At 33.3% G+C, this 17,029-nt stretch overlaps 2 protein-coding genes across 2 annotated transcripts; one reads left to right on the forward strand and one right to left on the reverse strand.

Annotated features, from left to right (window-relative positions):
* Positions 1-1,304: 1,304 nt before the first annotated feature.
* Positions 1,305-6,038, reverse strand: LOC143079950 (putative tyrosinase-like protein tyr-3). The gene is made up of 4 exons (XM_076255578.1): positions 5,896-6,038; positions 5,029-5,382; positions 3,322-3,437; positions 1,305-2,374 (listed from the first exon to the last, which is right to left on the reverse strand). The coding sequence occupies exons 1-4, from the start codon at positions 5,896-5,898 to the stop codon at positions 1,342-1,344; spliced, it is 1,506 nt and encodes a 501-aa protein (XP_076111693.1). The 5' UTR covers positions 5,899-6,038; the 3' UTR covers positions 1,305-1,341.
* A 3,691-nt stretch (positions 6,039-9,729) lies between these two features.
* Positions 9,730-11,567, forward strand: LOC143079951 (cytochrome P450 1A1-like). The gene has a single exon (XM_076255579.1). It carries the CDS (start codon positions 9,913-9,915, stop codon positions 11,479-11,481), a length of 1,569 nt encoding a protein of 522 aa, XP_076111694.1. The 5' UTR covers positions 9,730-9,912; the 3' UTR covers positions 11,482-11,567.
* Positions 11,568-17,029: the final 5,462 nt, after the last annotated feature.

A 17,029-nucleotide genomic window follows, 5' to 3' on the forward strand; every position in this document is an offset into this window, starting at 1 on the left:
ATGAATCTACAGGAGTCCGTTATATACTGTGGATTTATTATTATTTGTGGATTACCAATTCTCATGGATTTTGTGGTTAAATGTGAACCATTAATTTAAATGTGAATCATTAATTTAAATGTGAATCATTAATTTAAATGTGTACTAAAGTGCCATTTTTTTATAGGCTTTGTATGCAGACTTAAGGATGTTCGCTGCTCAGTTTTAAAATAAATAACTTTTCATAAAACTAGTATGTATTGATAGGGAATAAATTGGAGAATTAAAAAAGCAAAAAAAAAATATAGGGGTCAATGTGCTTGTTTTTGAGATATTAGACTGACAAAAAATTCCAAAACATGACAAGCAGACATCCTTAAAAATACTTTTTTCCCTCAATCAAAGAAAAATAAATGAATCCACAGTATCATTTGTTTTTTTTTTTTCATATTTAAATGTAGCACTACAGTTAACTTAAGTTGTTCCCATTAGTTTGTTTGTCTTATATTTCATGCATTTTCAGAATTATAACTAATTTATGATAAATTACTTCATAGTATCTGAGCAGTGTTTAGACAAATTTCAAAATGTTTTCCTCAGTTTTCCTCATTTTAAGACATGGAACATACCAAAATGCACACAAAATCAGTTCACAACTGAAAACATTCCCACCAAGGGAAATTCTGTTTTTATGCCCCACCTACGATAGTAGAGGGGCATTATGTTTTCTGGTCTGTGCCTCTGTTCGTCCGTGCGTCCGTCTGTGCCTCCGTTCGTCCGTCCGTCCGGTTAAAGTTTTTGGTCGAGGTAGTTTTTGATGAAGCTGAAGTCCAATCAACTTGAAACTTAATACACATGTTCCCCATGATCTGATCTTTCTAATTTTAATGCCAAATTATAGTTTTGACCCCAATTTCATGGTCCACTGAACATAGAAAATGATAGTGCAAAGTTCAGGTTAAAGTTTTTGGTCAAGGTAGTTTTTGATGAAGTTAAAGTTACATCAACTTGAAACTTAGTACACATGTTCCCTATGATATGATCTTTCTAATTTTAATTCCAAATTAAAGTTTTGACCCCAATTTCACGGTCCACTGAACATAGAAAATGATAGTGGGAGTGGGGCATCCGTGTACTATGGACACATTCTTGTTAAAAATATATAAATAACCTGCTTATGGTACTATAAGAATGGAATGCACATCAATAGGACCAATTTTGACATTTTCTGTGTGTTATCATTCTGGACAATAACTATAGGCATACATTCAAGACTATTTATAAGAATATCCCTTGGTGTAGATGATTAAATGAAACATCCCTGATACAGTTAATCTCTACATATTTTATTTCTAAATGAATTCAATACTGTTCTTGTTTAAAGTGAAATTGATTCAAATATATCAGAAATAACAATAAGTTTATCAAGTCTGTATGAGAATCTGTTAAATATGAATAGAACTGGTAAACATCAGAAATTGTTGTTATTGTCACTACCTTGTGAGCTGCTATTGAGTTTTCGCTCAATTTAGTAAAATGTCTGTAATTGACAACAGCTGATCTTTTGATAAGCTGTCGGTTTGAAATGTACAACATTTCAGAGTCTGATTCTTTGCTGAAACTTTCACTATTTTTAAATCCTGAATTCACAAGATCAGTTGGCACTTTATCGTCCTTTTTCAATTTTGATGACTGATTTTCAATTTCAACTTCACTCCTACTTTTAGATATGCATTTTCTTTTAGAAATATCACATTTCATGTACAGAGAGTTACATCCATTGTAAGTTTCATTACAGAAAGGCCTAGGTGTATATTGTACATATTGATTCCAAATGTCACTTATTCCATCAATAACCATAACACTTCCCAAAGACATTGGAGCAAACGGTGAGTGTGTCGATCTTCCATAGAATTCAGGATAATCAGAAGTAGGATCAATTCCTTTTGCTTTTTGTTGTTCTCTGAATTCTGTCCATATACAGTCTGTGAACGAGTGAAGAGGATAAAATATTGGATCAAAAGCAGCTATTTCTATTGTTTTCATTTGCCCACCAATCCACACATGAACATCATTGTGAATTTCTTCAATGTTGAATTTCTTTTCGGCTGCAGGATTTGTTATTTCCCCTAATCTGCTCTTTGATAAAATATCCTCTACATTTTCTTTTGACATTAATTTCCCTTGTCCGCCTAAAAACCTCATGAGGTTGCCATACCCAAATTGTGTTTGCCAATGACCAAAGGCTCCCTTTTTGATGACCCCATCACCACTTCCTATAAAGTCAGGTGACCAGATGATAGAACTGTATGGCTTGTCCATTGCTTCGTCCAATGTTACATCCCAGTACGGTATTGTTACAGTCTTTACTTTCTGTCTTAATGCATTCTCCATCCTTTAAAAAGAGAAGATTAGTCAAGTCATATAATTATGATGATGGATGGCTGCTTATCATTCAGTGGCAAATGAAATGCATGTGTCAGGACGAGAATATGTTAATGTTTTAAAAATATTAATATAAAAAATAAGGAGATGTGGTATGATTTACCATGCTTTGTACTAGACTGACAGGCTGATCTGGATATTTGGAATGATAGTTCACAAGGTAACTTGTAACCATTCCCGAACACATCAATCAGACTTCAAGCCATCAGCCTTTACTCCTTAATGTTATGTGACTGTTTTATTTGAGATTGTTAGTTGATTAATGTCCAGTGGCAAATGTTTCATGCATGTTCAGGACCAGATCAAGTGACAGTTTGAAGGATACCTATTAGATATTTTAATGTAAGGACCAGAACAAGTGACAGTTTGAAGGATGCCTATAAAATATTTGAATGTAAGGACCAGAACAAGTGACAGTTTGAAGGAAACTTATATGACAGTTGAATGCTGATTATGCATATATGTATAACTTAAATCACTGGACGAATTTGAGTCTGAACATTTTGTATAGACACATGTCTATTGTTGAAGTGTGTATGTTGTCCTCTATAATTATCTTGGTTTTTTTTTCATTATTTTTGTCGTTGGGTTGCTGTCTCGTATTCTAGATTCATTTAAGTTATCAGCTTGTTGATTATCATGTGCGAAAATTGGACCTGGTCCTAAGACCATACTCAGTATTTATTTTTAACCTGTCCTTTAATCCATCTGTCATGATGATGGATATAAAGAGTGAATGGATGTCTTCATTTATAGAAGTATTCTTTTTTTCTAGCTCTTTTTCGTTATTCTGTCCACCATTGTCTTCTATTTCATAAACCTTTCCAAAACCCTAATAATACATATTCGAATTAGAACTCTTTGCTAGCCTTTTGAAGATTTAATTCAGATACTTACATCAGTAGAAAAACTCTATGCCAGCCCATAAAATTTGGTCCCTGATGTGCATTAGCATTAGCAGACGATCGAGCATGGATATTAGCCAGCAGGTCATATTTGTTTAAACTAACTGACTAAAAATAAAGTAGAAACATTAAAAGTTACTTCTGATGATCAAACTTCATTAGGTTGAGTAGTGATTGAAATATTGGATGAAATAGTTGTGATGGCTCAATAATTGGTATTTTTCTGTCTCCGATTTTTCCATTTATTGACAGTGTTCAAAAATAAAATATTCTTTCTGTAGAACAGAATCACTTTTTTTCCTGTGTTCTTAAAGAATAAAATTGATTCAAGCCGGGTTTTTATGCCCCACCTACGATAGTAGAGGGGCATTATGTTTTTATGCCCCACCTACGATAGTAGAGGGGCATTATGTTTTATACCCCACCTAAATAGTAGAGGGGCATTATGTTTTCTGGTCTGTGCCTCCGTTCGTCCGTGCGTCCGTTCGTCCGTCTGTGCGTCCGTCCGTTCGCTTCAGGTTAAAGTTTTTGGTCAAGGTAGTTTTTGAAGAAGTTGAAGTCCAATCAACTTGAAACTTAGTACACATGTTCCCCATAATATGATCTTTCTAATTTTAATGCTAAATTATAGTTTTAACCCCAATTTCATGGTCCACTGAACATAGAAAATGATAGTGCGAAGTTCAGGTTAAAGTTTTTGGTCAAGGTAGTTTTTGATGAAGTTAAAGTTACATCAACTTGAAACTTAGTACACATGTTCCCTATGATATGATCTTTCTAATTATAATTCCAAATTATAATTTTGACCCCAGTTTCACGGTCCACTGAACATAGAAAATGATAGTGCGAGTGGGGCATCCGTGAACTATGGACACATTCTTTTTTTTCTTTAAAAAAAACTTTTAAAGCATTTTTTGGGGTTATTTTTAGGCATCAGAGGCATTTATGTAACTGTTTTCCATCTGTTTATCGTCTTGAAGATGCTTGAAAAATTACTAAGCCACTAGACGTTAAGCAACAAACAATCGACCAATCTATCTTTTACACACATCTGACATTGTGGGATAACTATTTCTATTGTTAAAGACATATGATTAAGGTGTCTGATGTTTATTTTTTTATAAAATTTGTTTTGTTCGATCGATTGCTGTGTCTGAAATTACTCGACATCTGTTACTCGTATCTACTTATTACAATGTACTTCAACATTAAAATAACCACCATCATACTATTAACTTCATAGAAACATCAGAAACTGTTCACTCAGATAACGGACCAACACAAAAGCAATTTGAAAAGTCATTCCCATATAATAATTAAAAAAAAACAACGCCAAGCTGCATATCCCAAATTATAAAGACCATTAAATGATAACATTGTGTTGCCGGTTTCTTTGTTAGCCTAAAGACATATATGTACATAAGATATGATTACAATAATTAAGTTTTAGGCAATTAAAATATCTTATTATAAAAATAAAGAAATTAACCATAACCAGAACACGAGTTCTGATAGTGGGGGATTGAACCATATTTAAATGACAACCAAAAACCATCTGATCCGTTCTGAATGTTTCTTGAAAGTACTTTCAAAGAGAATGGCCTTTCGCCTCCTTTGTAACGTGACGCTTTACAAAGGACATTCACGTTGATTGAATATGGAACATATGGTGTAAATGAATATATATAATAACTCTTACCGTGTCATTCTTTAACAGATTAAATGCTACATTTAAATCTCCTCTTTCCTTTTCAGACAATTGTCTGTACTCCTTTCTTAATCGAATATCACTTTCATTAGGATGGTACAACAGAGATCCGAGCCATTCTTGGTCAGCAGACGATAGTGGAATCTCGAACTTTCCAGAGTTCAGTTCAGCTGCAGTTTTAGGGCGGGTATTTCCAAATGAGGATGCCGTCGAGTTCACTTCGGTGGCAACAATTTTCTTTTTTCCATTGACCACCGAAGAATGGATGAAAAAACTTTTTGATTGTATGCTGCTTACAAAAAGGCATAGATATACTGTTATCCACAGAATCAGTATTCGTGTGTCCTTCAAAAAGAGTAAAACGATTAAAAGTTGACGATTAGAAATGAAATTATTTAATATCGCTATAAAAACGTTCAAAATGTTTGTTTTAATCCTCAGGCGAAGTATATACATTTTGCCCTCAAATAGTGGTGAGTAGTTCAAATCCCACAAATACTTCTATCCTTTTGCCTTTACAAAACAAATACACCAGAAAAAAATTTGGTTTAGTTGACCTCCCTCCCCCTCTCAATTTTTTAAACCAAAATTGATCTTTCATATTTAAAAAAAAATGTCATCATAGCTTTATTTTTTATACTTTTATATGATTATACATGTATTAGAATGTGGCCACTGGACGTGAGGCAACCAATAACCAATCAATCTTAAAATTTGGACAGACTGTCGTTTTATTATAATTTTGTGTATATATACATAAAGTAGAAACTTCAATTCAATGCTTAACAGTTTCTCATATGTCTCTAAAAAAATCAAGTTAAAATTAGAAAATAATTGTTTTAAACATAACTTTCTTACCATCTCATTAACTTGTTACAATACCAGAAACACGAGCTTTCTTTTCATTTCAAATCCGTTTTCAAGTTTCATTAAGTGTTGAATATAAACATAACTATCCGTATTTCACCAAGTAGATCTAACCATGTTCTCAAGATATTGATAGAAATCTGCACAGTAATAAGGAAGTGCCTACGGTAATCATCTGACAAATTTCGCGACATAAATATAAACATTTTCTTCTTCACGCTATTAAATTTTCTAAAAATATTAATAGTGTTTTCTTCTTATTAACAGGGACAACACTTGTTAAATAAAGCCCTATTAAATGTCGGTATGACTATATGAGAAAAGGGGGACACTTTTGACAAATTTTCAAAATGGGTGGAAGTTAGTTTTAGGTAAAATATGATAGTTGTGTTTTGGTCTGCCTCATTGGATTTAACTTACAAAGTCTTCTTTTATTCAAATAACAATGTTGAATTATTTTTTATTCTCAGCCTTTGTAAAAGCAATGCTACGTTTCTGAAACGAGTTAGTTAGTCGGAGGAATTGTATCGTGTAACACAACCATTTTCCGTAACAGAATATTATATTATTAAATACATAGATTGGAACAGTATACTGAATCATAGTTCACGGTATACCCATGTTGCATTACCACGAACTTAATTGACTAAAATGAATATCGTGTAGTTTCTCGAATTACGAAAATCTACGATCTTTTCATCATACATGTATTTGTAATGTATCCTATATTGTTTCTTATGATATCCTAAATAATTTGACTTATTACTAGAAACAGTAATGAAGTACAATATACTAAATGACATAGTGGCGTTGGAAGGATTTAATCAACTTTGAGAAAAGATATTAGGTATCCAATCTTTATTCAAATTACATTTATCGATAAATTTTAGATTTAAGAGACCACAGAATGGGCCTTGAAGAAAGACAATACTGCTATACAGTTGTACATTAACAGATTAGTTCTACTAACCCATATTTCATGTGTGTCAGTGGTAAATATCTATTTCTTTTAACGTATTAACCTAATCCTTGATACCAGTCACAGTAGAGTGGATAATAACGCCCAACATCATATGAGTAGGCGAAATTCATCTCTGAAACAACTCTTCCTTTTCCATTTTTTTCCAAGTACAAGTATACTTTATAGCCAATGCTCTGTGTTGAAGACCGTACTTTGGCCTATTATGGTTTACTTTTATAAATTGTGACTTGGATGGAGAGTTGTCTCATTAGCACTCATACCACATCTTCTTATATCTATATATTTAGTTTTAATTAATAATTAATTGGTATTTCGCATAAAAATCTTAATTCATACGTTGACAAATAGAATGAAATTCAAAACAGTGTGGCTGTGGCCATTGATTGACAAATTAAATGCATCCATTGACTGGGACAATTTATGTGAACGTTTGTATGTAACGACCACTGCTCACTATGTACTTTTTAAAGACACTTAAACTATGGGGTCACCAAAGGTTCTCAACACCTTAATAAAGTAATTCGAAAAATTAATCCGAAATAACACGATGTTTTGATTTATATCAATTATATAATTCAAAACATAAAGGTTATTCCTGATTAATTTTTCGAGTTATTTTATAATTACAGGCGTTAAGAAACCTTTGGTGACCCCACAGTTTAAATGTCTATCGTAGGTACGTCGTGAACAGTGGTCGTTACAGACAAACGTTCACGTAAATTGTCCCAGTCAATGGATGAATTTAATGTGTCAATCAATGGCCACAGCCACACTGTTTTGAATTTCATTCTATTTTTATCTTTAAAACTCAGCTCCCCAATATCGATCTGTTCAGTGTTTAATAAATTGGGATTTCGCGTAAAATTGATGTTCCATTATATGTTCAATAAATTAGTCTCCCCCTTTTATTTTTCTTAATACGTTTTATTTTGTTTTGATTTGTGGTGAAAATAAAATTCCTCACGTTGGCAAACAGTTTTCAGGTTGTTCAAGTATCTAAAATTTTCAAGTTCTAGAAATAGTTTGAATTAACTTCGTTTCTTTAGAAGAGATTGTGATTGTAATATAAATGCCCTACATAATGTAATAGGCTTCTGTCACAGTTTATTTTTACATGTCCGACCCAGAGACCTACTTCTTCTTGTTTCATAAAGAGAAAGTGTTTAACTTTTGTTTGATATTATATGAAAAGTGCAGCAATTATTTTATAAAGTCATACTAAGGCTGCTATACAATGATCATACAAAAAAGTTAGCTAGTATAATGACCAAGTGGTTGTACAACCTCTTTTGACATACTGATACAAAAAAATGAATAATATTCATATTTAAACAAAGCAAGCTATAAGTATTGCCTTATGCCCTTACTTAGAATTGATTATTCCAACTTTTCTCCCTCGTCCAATGAGTTTTTATTCTTCTCTTTGTTTCTATTCTTTTTTCTTTTTGAGAAAAAAGGGGGGCATTAATCATCTCTTTGCTAATGATAATAGTTTGATGCATTTTTTTTCTGTACAGTTGATCTGGAGATTGCGGAAGAACGTGTCTTTTTGTATGTACATGTATATGTATTTGTAAACGCTACGAAACGGCAGGGAAAAGCTTGGAAAGCAAATACAAATACATTATATTTTCCGACAATGTTCATTTATTGTTTTTATCCTGAAATTTACACCCAACCCTTTAAAGGTTAGTTGTTTTAAAAAATCTAATTCATTGTCTTTAATTTTTCAAAGAATCGCCATAGTTTAAACGCGAACCGCGAAGAGGACCCCAAACTGAACTTGTCGAAGTTCAACATGGAAGTGGGGTTTTGTATAAGACTTGTACAAATAAAGCAAACATTTTTAAGACACGAATGTAGAACGACATGATTTCAAATTAACATGAAAAGTAACAACTCTAAGAATTGTCGCAATGACATATTTCATTCTGCATAAAGCACAGTACTGACCCAATCTAATTAAAATATAGATCTCTGATTTCGTTATACTACATGTATGAGTATGTGTAGTAAAACGAAATCAGAGATCTATATTTTAATTAGATTGAGTACTGACCCCAATCTCATTAACATATAGTTCTCTGATTTCTTTATACTTATACATGTAAGAGCAAGCAAGTTAATATAGGTCTGAATTTTAATAAAATTGTTCTGACCCAACACAGTTTATTGTACCAAACTTACGAAAAATTCACGAATCGCAAGAATCAAGCTTAAATTGGAAATTGAGAATTTTCAGCGCTGTTCTTTTTCTAATCCCGGTTTTTTATATAAATCATCTATAATATATGAAGATTTGAGCAGTTTTCATCAATTTGGCAGATGTTTAAAATTTTCACGTTTTTATTCACGAGGATTTTCTTTCCAGTTACATAAAAGAGATGAGTGACCTGTCTAAAGGCCAGACTTGTCAAAATGACATGACAACAATTAAATCACTTTTGCCGGACAATGGACAAGCTCAAGGTGTTTCATATTCTCTTGTCAACCGAGGTTGAAGATGTAAAATACTTTTCTCTTTTCTTGTTTTCAAGTGTTAAATTTCAGTCAATAACAAAAAAATAAAGCAATCAAGCCACGAAGCAGATAAAAGCATATAATTTTGTTTCATTCAACTTGAAATGACATCCGCGACAGTCAGCTGTTTTGAAAATTTCTATTTAAGTTTGTCGCCTTGGTATAGTATAGTGTGTGAAAATAGCATTCCGCTCAATGTGTTTATGTTTAAAACCAAAAGAAGAAATGTAAGGAAAGTAATCTCAAATTTCTTTTGTGCGATATGCGAAATAAACTATTTGAAATTTGAAACTACGTGGTCAACTGGTGACTGTATGAAGACCGTGACATTTAACATTGGACAGATACAGATATGTCATTTTTATGGAAAGAGTGTCCATTCTAAAATGGTTTACACAAATCAAAACTAAACGACCGTAACGCCCATCATTTGTTACGAGATGTCACTCAAAGTTATATAAGACTATCCTAGTATTTATTTGCGTCCGAATAAGAGGATTCAGTACATGTGTATAAAGTTTAAACACAACCAACAAGAAGTGAATTTAAATAGAGTTTCACTTACAGGGATGTATACTCAGTACATGTACTTGGGAACATCAGTGTACACTCCACTTTTATTGGCTTTGTGTTTTCTTCTGGTATGGATTATTTATCTTACAAAAAAGGATGATAGAAAATGTTCTAATGCCCCGGGTCCAATGGCCTGGCCAGTGCTCGGAAATCTTCCAAGTCTTGGGAAGAAACCTCACGTATATTTGACGGAACTCAGGAAAAAATATGGTGACGTTTACCAGATCATGATGGGCAGTAGACCGACTATTGTCATAAATGGACTTACTGCCATCAGAAAGGCGACCGTTAATAAAGCGGAAGACTTTGCCGGGAGACCAGACTTTTATACATTTAAGTTTCTTGCAAACGGGAAAAGTATGGGATTTAGTGATTATGGACCAAGATGGAAACTTCACAGAAAAATTGCACAAAATAGTCTTTCATCGTTCACAAATAAAAGAAACAGTCCGATCGAACAGGCAATTATTTCTGAGGCCGAACTCTTGACAAATAATATGCTATCATCAAAAGGAAAACCTGTAAATCCACACAATGAAATCTATCTTTCCGTGGGGAACATTATTTGTGCACTTTGTTTTGGTCAAAGATATCAGAGAGACGATGAAGACTTTGTTTTTCTAGTGAAAATGAACGATAAATTCATGGCAACAATGGGTGCTGGAAATCCCGTCGATATAATGCCGTGGATGCGCCATTTTACAAAACGATCTTTCAATACGTTTCTTGGAATACTTAAAACTATGGATAATTTTAGTTTGAAAAAGAGACAAGAACATCTGGATACTTATAACCCGGCCAATCTTCGCGATGTTACTGATGCATTAATCCGGGCCACGGAAGAAATACCGGAAGAAGCAAAGTCCGCCGTGGGACTAACAGATGAACATATACTTTTGACGGTGCAAGAACTTATTGGTGCTGGTTTTGACACTATTGCAAGTACGCTACAATGGAGTGTGCTATTTATGGTAACCCACCCAGAAATTCAAGAAAAAGTCCATCAGGAAATACGAGCGTATGTTGGGATGGACCGATATCCCGAATTCGAGGATCTCGAACATCTGCCGTTCACAGAAAGTACAATAATAGAAACCATGCGACACTCCTGTATATTCCCGTTTGCTCTTCCACATAGCACAACTAAAGACACGGTTTTGAATGACTATTTTATACCGGAAAATACTTTAATTTTCTTAAACCTCTGGTCCGTTAATCATGACCCGGAAGTTTTCCCAGACCCGCAGAAATTCAATCCCTACAGATTTCTAGGTGAAGACAAGAAGTCTGTGAACAGGGTAGATTTGTTCTTACCGTTCGGTGCTGGAAGAAGAAAATGCCCTGGTGAACAGTTAGCCCATATGGAACTTTTCATATTTTTTGCCACAATGTTGCAACGTTGCAAATTTTCCGTAGTCCCTGGCAAAGTTCCCGTTATTGACAGCAAATATGGTCTAACATTAAAACCGTTGGATTTTGATGTACTTGTGGAACACAGATAAGTAACTTTCAGACTTACAGCAGTATTATAGTTCTTTTTGATTATTATAGATATGAATAAATAAAAAAGACACACATTTTCGTAGAAGTTATTATTCTTCTTTTATAATAAATGGAGCACCTGAAATCTTCCCCCAGTTTTTAATAGGATTCGTGTTGCGTAGTCTTAATTTTTCTATATTGTGTTTGGTGTACTATTGTTTGTCTGTTTCTTTTTTTAGCCACAGCGTTGTCAGTCTATTTTCGATTTATAAGTTTATAAGTGTTCCTCTTGAATCTTTCGCCCCTCTGTGCTAAAATGGAATACGAAGTGATGTTTCCATTCTTGTCCTTACACTGCAGGGTGGCAGGTTTACTTTTGTACAACTATACTTTCTTATAATCTAACGCATTTAAATACATGGCAAATGTGTTTAATAAATAATATTCATATAACTATTAATCATGATACATTTTGATCATGCATAGAAATATACATTGTATTTTAGAGAACAGTTGTGAAAAGCAGCAAAATGCAAATAGTACAGCATGTTAACTATAAGGAACTCAGTGGTTCTCAATATAAAAAAAGAAGATGTGGTATGATTGTCAGGCAATGATACAACTCTCCACAAGAGACCAAAGTGAGACAGAAATTTACAACTGTAGGTCAGCGTACGGCCTTCAACAATGAGCAAAGCTCATACCGCATAGTCAGCTATAAAAGGCTCCGATTTGACAATGTAATACAATTCAAACGAAAAACTAACGGCCTTATTTAAGTACAAAAAATGAACGAAAAACACTGAATTACAGGCTCCTGACTTGGGACAGGCACATAAAAACAGAATGTGGCGGGGTTAAATGAATGCATTTGCATATTTGATAGTCTCCAAAGGTATTGATATATACATTTGGTATTGCTCTGTAAGTTTAATATATGTTTGTCGCTGATTATATTTTTAGAAGTTTTCTCGTCTCAAAAACTTTTGTTGTTGCCAGATATTTGGTGGTGTCTTAAATTTGTTCAAAACATAACAGACTCGCGGCGATTTTAAGAAAAATATACACTTCTATTGTGGAAGATCGTAAACTATGACGACCTATACACGTCTTTTCTAAATGTGCCGTGTGTGGTCGGTTTAATATATCTACGGTGAAAGACACAGATATTATTTTATTCATTAAGGAAGTTCACTGCATGGTCCTCGTAAGTCTTTGCCCCGTCATAACTTCTTTAAGATTGTAAACAAAAAAGAAAAATAAAAGGCGGAACTTTCCAAGGGGACAGTCGAAGCGCAATAGCCGAGAGATAATCTCACAATGCTATGACAAAAGTACGAAAATCGACCAAAAGAAACACACTTCTTAGAAAATTTAAGACAAAGTAACACGAGCCCCACAAAGAATATGATTAGAGGCGATCTCAACTGCTCTTGAATCAAATCCTGCTCAACTGGTAGTAGTGACACATTACTATGAACCACACAGTTTCCAGTCTGTTTCAAAACACATATTTGAGCCTCTAGCTTTTTTTGCATTACAGATATTTTAAAAAAAATCTTCTATATTTACTTGCCATGTTCATTTAGAAACAATTTTCATGTACCCCCCCCCCCCATTCGTGAAAATTTTAATTACCAAATAAACTTCTTCCAATGTAGAATTGTTGGTAAGAATTGTTGACTAATAGTAAAGATTATCTGCAACGAAGAAAATATTTAAAGGTAGTCTAGGCTACAAGCGGATAAACGGCTTTCCACGACTACATTTAGAAGTATGCTAGTTTACCGTCCCTACCACTCTCCATGTTTCAAGGGAGAATTAAGCAATATATTATTCGATAAAATCAAGATTACATTGATATCATCATTACATAAGATAATATACCATAAGTAGAATGCTCAGTTCAAAGAATTGTTTTGGTCGTTCGTTTTCTCGTTTGCATTGTTTCACATTGATATAGGTTACTTTCATAGAGTGTTAAAATCCCGGTCGAAGTTTTGACCCGTATTCAAAGTACTGACGTACTGTTAACTCTGTTTTAATGAATGGTGATTGGTAAGTACGTTTAAAAGGCAAATATGCTCAGAATTTATAGAAATGGTTCAAAAATTTGTTTTTATTTCTCTTGTTGAAACTAAAACAGATGATCTAGATAAGATAAATATTCCAGGATTTACTTTTCATCTGAAAAATAGAAAAAATATAGCATGAGTTAAATCGGGGGGGAATAGCTTTCGGCTATAAATCCCACTTGGAAAATTTTGTAAAGCCAGTTGAAAATTTCAGTAGTTTAGTATATTGGTGGAAAATTTCTTCCGATTTACTTAAAACTGACCAAGATGTCATGATAGGAAATATTTATATCCCTCCAGAAAATTCTGTCTTTAAGGTTCCTGATGCTTTTAATGAATAAGAACAAGAATTTTTGAAATTTTCTGTAGAGTACAATTATATACTTTTAAATGGTAATTTTAATAGTAGAACTAGTCGAGATGTAGATAATTTGAAATTGTTCATAGTCAGCATGATATTGTTGATACTGATAATGTAGATATTTTAAACAATCTAGTTTTATATGACATGTCTAAAGTTAGATGTAGTATGGATTCAAGTAAAAACTATTATGGTAACATGTTGTTAGAAATGTGTAAAAATAATAATATAATTATCCTTAATGGTAGAGTTAATGGTGACAAAGAAGGCAAATGTACTTGCCGTCAGGCCAGTGTTGTTGATTATTTTATTTGTACTTATGATTGTCTATGTTTCGTTGTAAATATGTATGTTCCAGACTTTTCCAAGCTTTTCTCAGATGTCCACTCTCCGTTAATATTATCTTTAAATTTTGAAGATGGTATTGAGGAAGATGTGCATATTGCTGAGAACAGCGTGGAAAATGCAAGAGAAGTAAAACGGGTAAAAAAATGGGACGTTGAGAAAAAGAATGAATTCGTAGAATTTATCGATAAGGACAAAATTTCAGATTTGGTTGCCGAATTAGAATCAGTTGACAGTAACCTTTTATCTTAAGGCAAAATTAACGCTGTAGTCGAAAAAATTAACAGCATATTATTGGATGTTGCAGATAATGTTCTAGGTACATATAATGCTAGCCAAGGGAGTCGTACAGGGGAAAAAAATGGGCAAAAAGGGGAACAAACCATGGTTTGATAAGCAATGTTGGAATAAGAGAAAGATTTACAGGGGAGCAAAGAGAAATTATAACAGTAATAGATCAGAAGCAAGAAGGGAAGAAATGAAAAAGAAAGAACGGGAATATAAACGCCAGATGGATAAATCGATGGGGGAATATAGAAAAAAAAATCAAAAACATATGAAAAACCTGAGGACAAAAAAATTGGAATATTGGAAAATTTTAACTAGGGGAGGGAAAAGAAATAAACCTAACATAGCATTAGATGTACTGTTTGATTTTTTCAAAAATTTAAATAACGCGGAGAATACAAATGATGTCACAACTGAGCCGAATGACATTCAAGGTGTAAATGAAGTTTTGAATTCAGAAATTACCGCAGATGAGATTATTAAGTGTATACGAGAAGGCCAGTGGCGATGATTTAATAATCAATGAATTTATTAAAAGCACATCACACTTTTTTATATCCGTTTATGTGAAACTTTTTAATATGATTTTTGATTCTGGTACTTTGCCTGAAATATGGCTTATGGGAAATATCATACCTTTTTATAAAAACAAGGGTGACCAATCTGATCACCAAAATTATAGACCAATTACTATACTCAGCTGCCTGGGAAAACTTTTTACATCTGTTTTAAATTTTAGATTGAGTTCTTTCTTAGAGGATTATTTATTATTAAATGAAAACCAGGCTGGCTTCAGAAAAGGTTATTCAACAGTAGACAATATATTTGTTATTCATATATTATTTCAGTTGCTAAAGAGAAAAAAAAAAAGAAACTATATTGTGCTTTCGTTGACTTTGCGAAAGCTTTCAATACTGTTTGGCGGTCTGGTTTCTGGTCAAAACTTATAAAACATTCGATTAACGGAAAGATGTATAACGTTATTGTCAACATGTACAATAATATCAAATCACGTATTCACTTTGGATCAGATCTTTCTGAATTTTCCCCTTGTTCCATCAGTGTTAGGCAGGGAGAGAATCTCTCTCCTTTGCTTTTTTCCATTTATCTCAACGATCTGGAATTGTTTTTACAGAATAATAATATAGAAGGTTTTTGCACTATCTCTGATGAGTTAGAAATAGAGTTAAATGTTTATTTAAAATTGTTTGTCATTTTATATGCTGACGATACTGTCTTAATGGCAGAATCTCAGATAGATTTACAAAGACAACTGGACTCCTTATATGAATATTGTGAGTTATGGAAACTTAGAGTAAATGTGGAAAAAAGTAAGATTGTAATTTTTTCACAAGGTAGACTACCGCAGAATATTGTTTTTAAGTATGATAATATTACTCTAGATATTGTGAGTGAATTTAATTATCTTGGTGTATTACTGTCTAGGTCAGGAAATTTTTCAAGAGCTAAAAAAAGCAATGTGAAAAAGCAACACATGCTATGTACGATATTATTCGAAAAGGTAGAGTACATAATCTGTCAATTGAATGCCAACTTAATCTATTTGATAAAATTGTTAAACCAATACTTCTGTATGGGTGTGAAGTCTGGGGTTTTGGGAATAATTCAATAATCGAGAGGGTTCATATTAAATTTTGTATCATATGCATATGTCGAATGGTTTTATCAATAACAAAGCAAGCAGGGGCGTAGCTAAAAAGAAACGATGTTTGGGACCCTTTTATGCAGATTTTTTTTCTTCAGTTTTCGGTCATAGGACGGTTAAAAGAGGGGCTTTATGTAGATAGCACTTATAAAAAAAAAATATAGTGAAAAACTATCAATAAATCTTCTGAATAGAGTAATACATAAACAACACATATTTGTGATACAGAATTTACTCAAAATTGTCCAAAATCTGCTCTTCGGGCCTAGGCAGAAACAAACTTCTCTATTACTTTAACTGTAACAGTTAATATTCACACTGAAATCCCGACGAATATGCAGAAATGCTAGTAACTGTCGTTGTTCATTGTTGATCGTACTTTGTTTTCAACATACGTAGTACACTGATAGATCTCCATGGTAGCACTCGCGAGATGTTATAAACCATGCAGCGTACGTGTTCGGCATCGAGCGACCTCCCAATTGAATTCGTCAAAATTACATGCCAGGTCAGTTTTGTACTGTCTCAGACAATGTTGAGATTTGTTCGTTTGTTATAATTCTTACAACACGATGAAGCAGATACAGCGCAAAGAAGCGATATTCTGATAATACTAAACGCGAATCCACTCTCCAGTTCCCTTACCATATGGTGTATGAACGCAAAAAATAATGAGACTGTTTTGGCGTGTTTGCCAGGTGATTGGCTCTGGTAGTCTGTCGACCACATCGCCTCGGCATATATTCAACGATATTATAGGGTTCTGATAATTATAATACCGATTGGTACATCTAATTCCAAACTGATGAACCGTACACTGTAAAATGTGCTCC

This window comes from Mytilus galloprovincialis, chromosome 6 (genome assembly GCF_965363235.1).
Source record: "Mytilus galloprovincialis chromosome 6, xbMytGall1.hap1.1, whole genome shotgun sequence".
Lineage (NCBI taxonomy): Eukaryota > Metazoa > Mollusca > Bivalvia > Mytilida > Mytilidae > Mytilus > Mytilus galloprovincialis.

Bases quoted from the DNA above. Each gene is read 5' to 3' on its own strand.
- LOC143079950 (XM_076255578.1), bottom strand. The intron at 3,438-5,028 runs GTAAGAGTTATT...CTTTATTTTTAG, and splicing joins ATCTGTTAAAGAATGACACG to TCAGTTAGTTTAAACAAATA. The intron at 2,375-3,321 runs GTAAGTATCTGA...CTCTTTTTAAAG, and splicing joins CATAGAGTTTTTCTACTGAT to GATGGAGAATGCATTAAGAC.
- LOC143079951 (XM_076255579.1), top strand. From the start codon at position 9,913: ATGTGTATAAAGTTTAAACACAACCAACAAGAAGTGAATTTAAATAGA.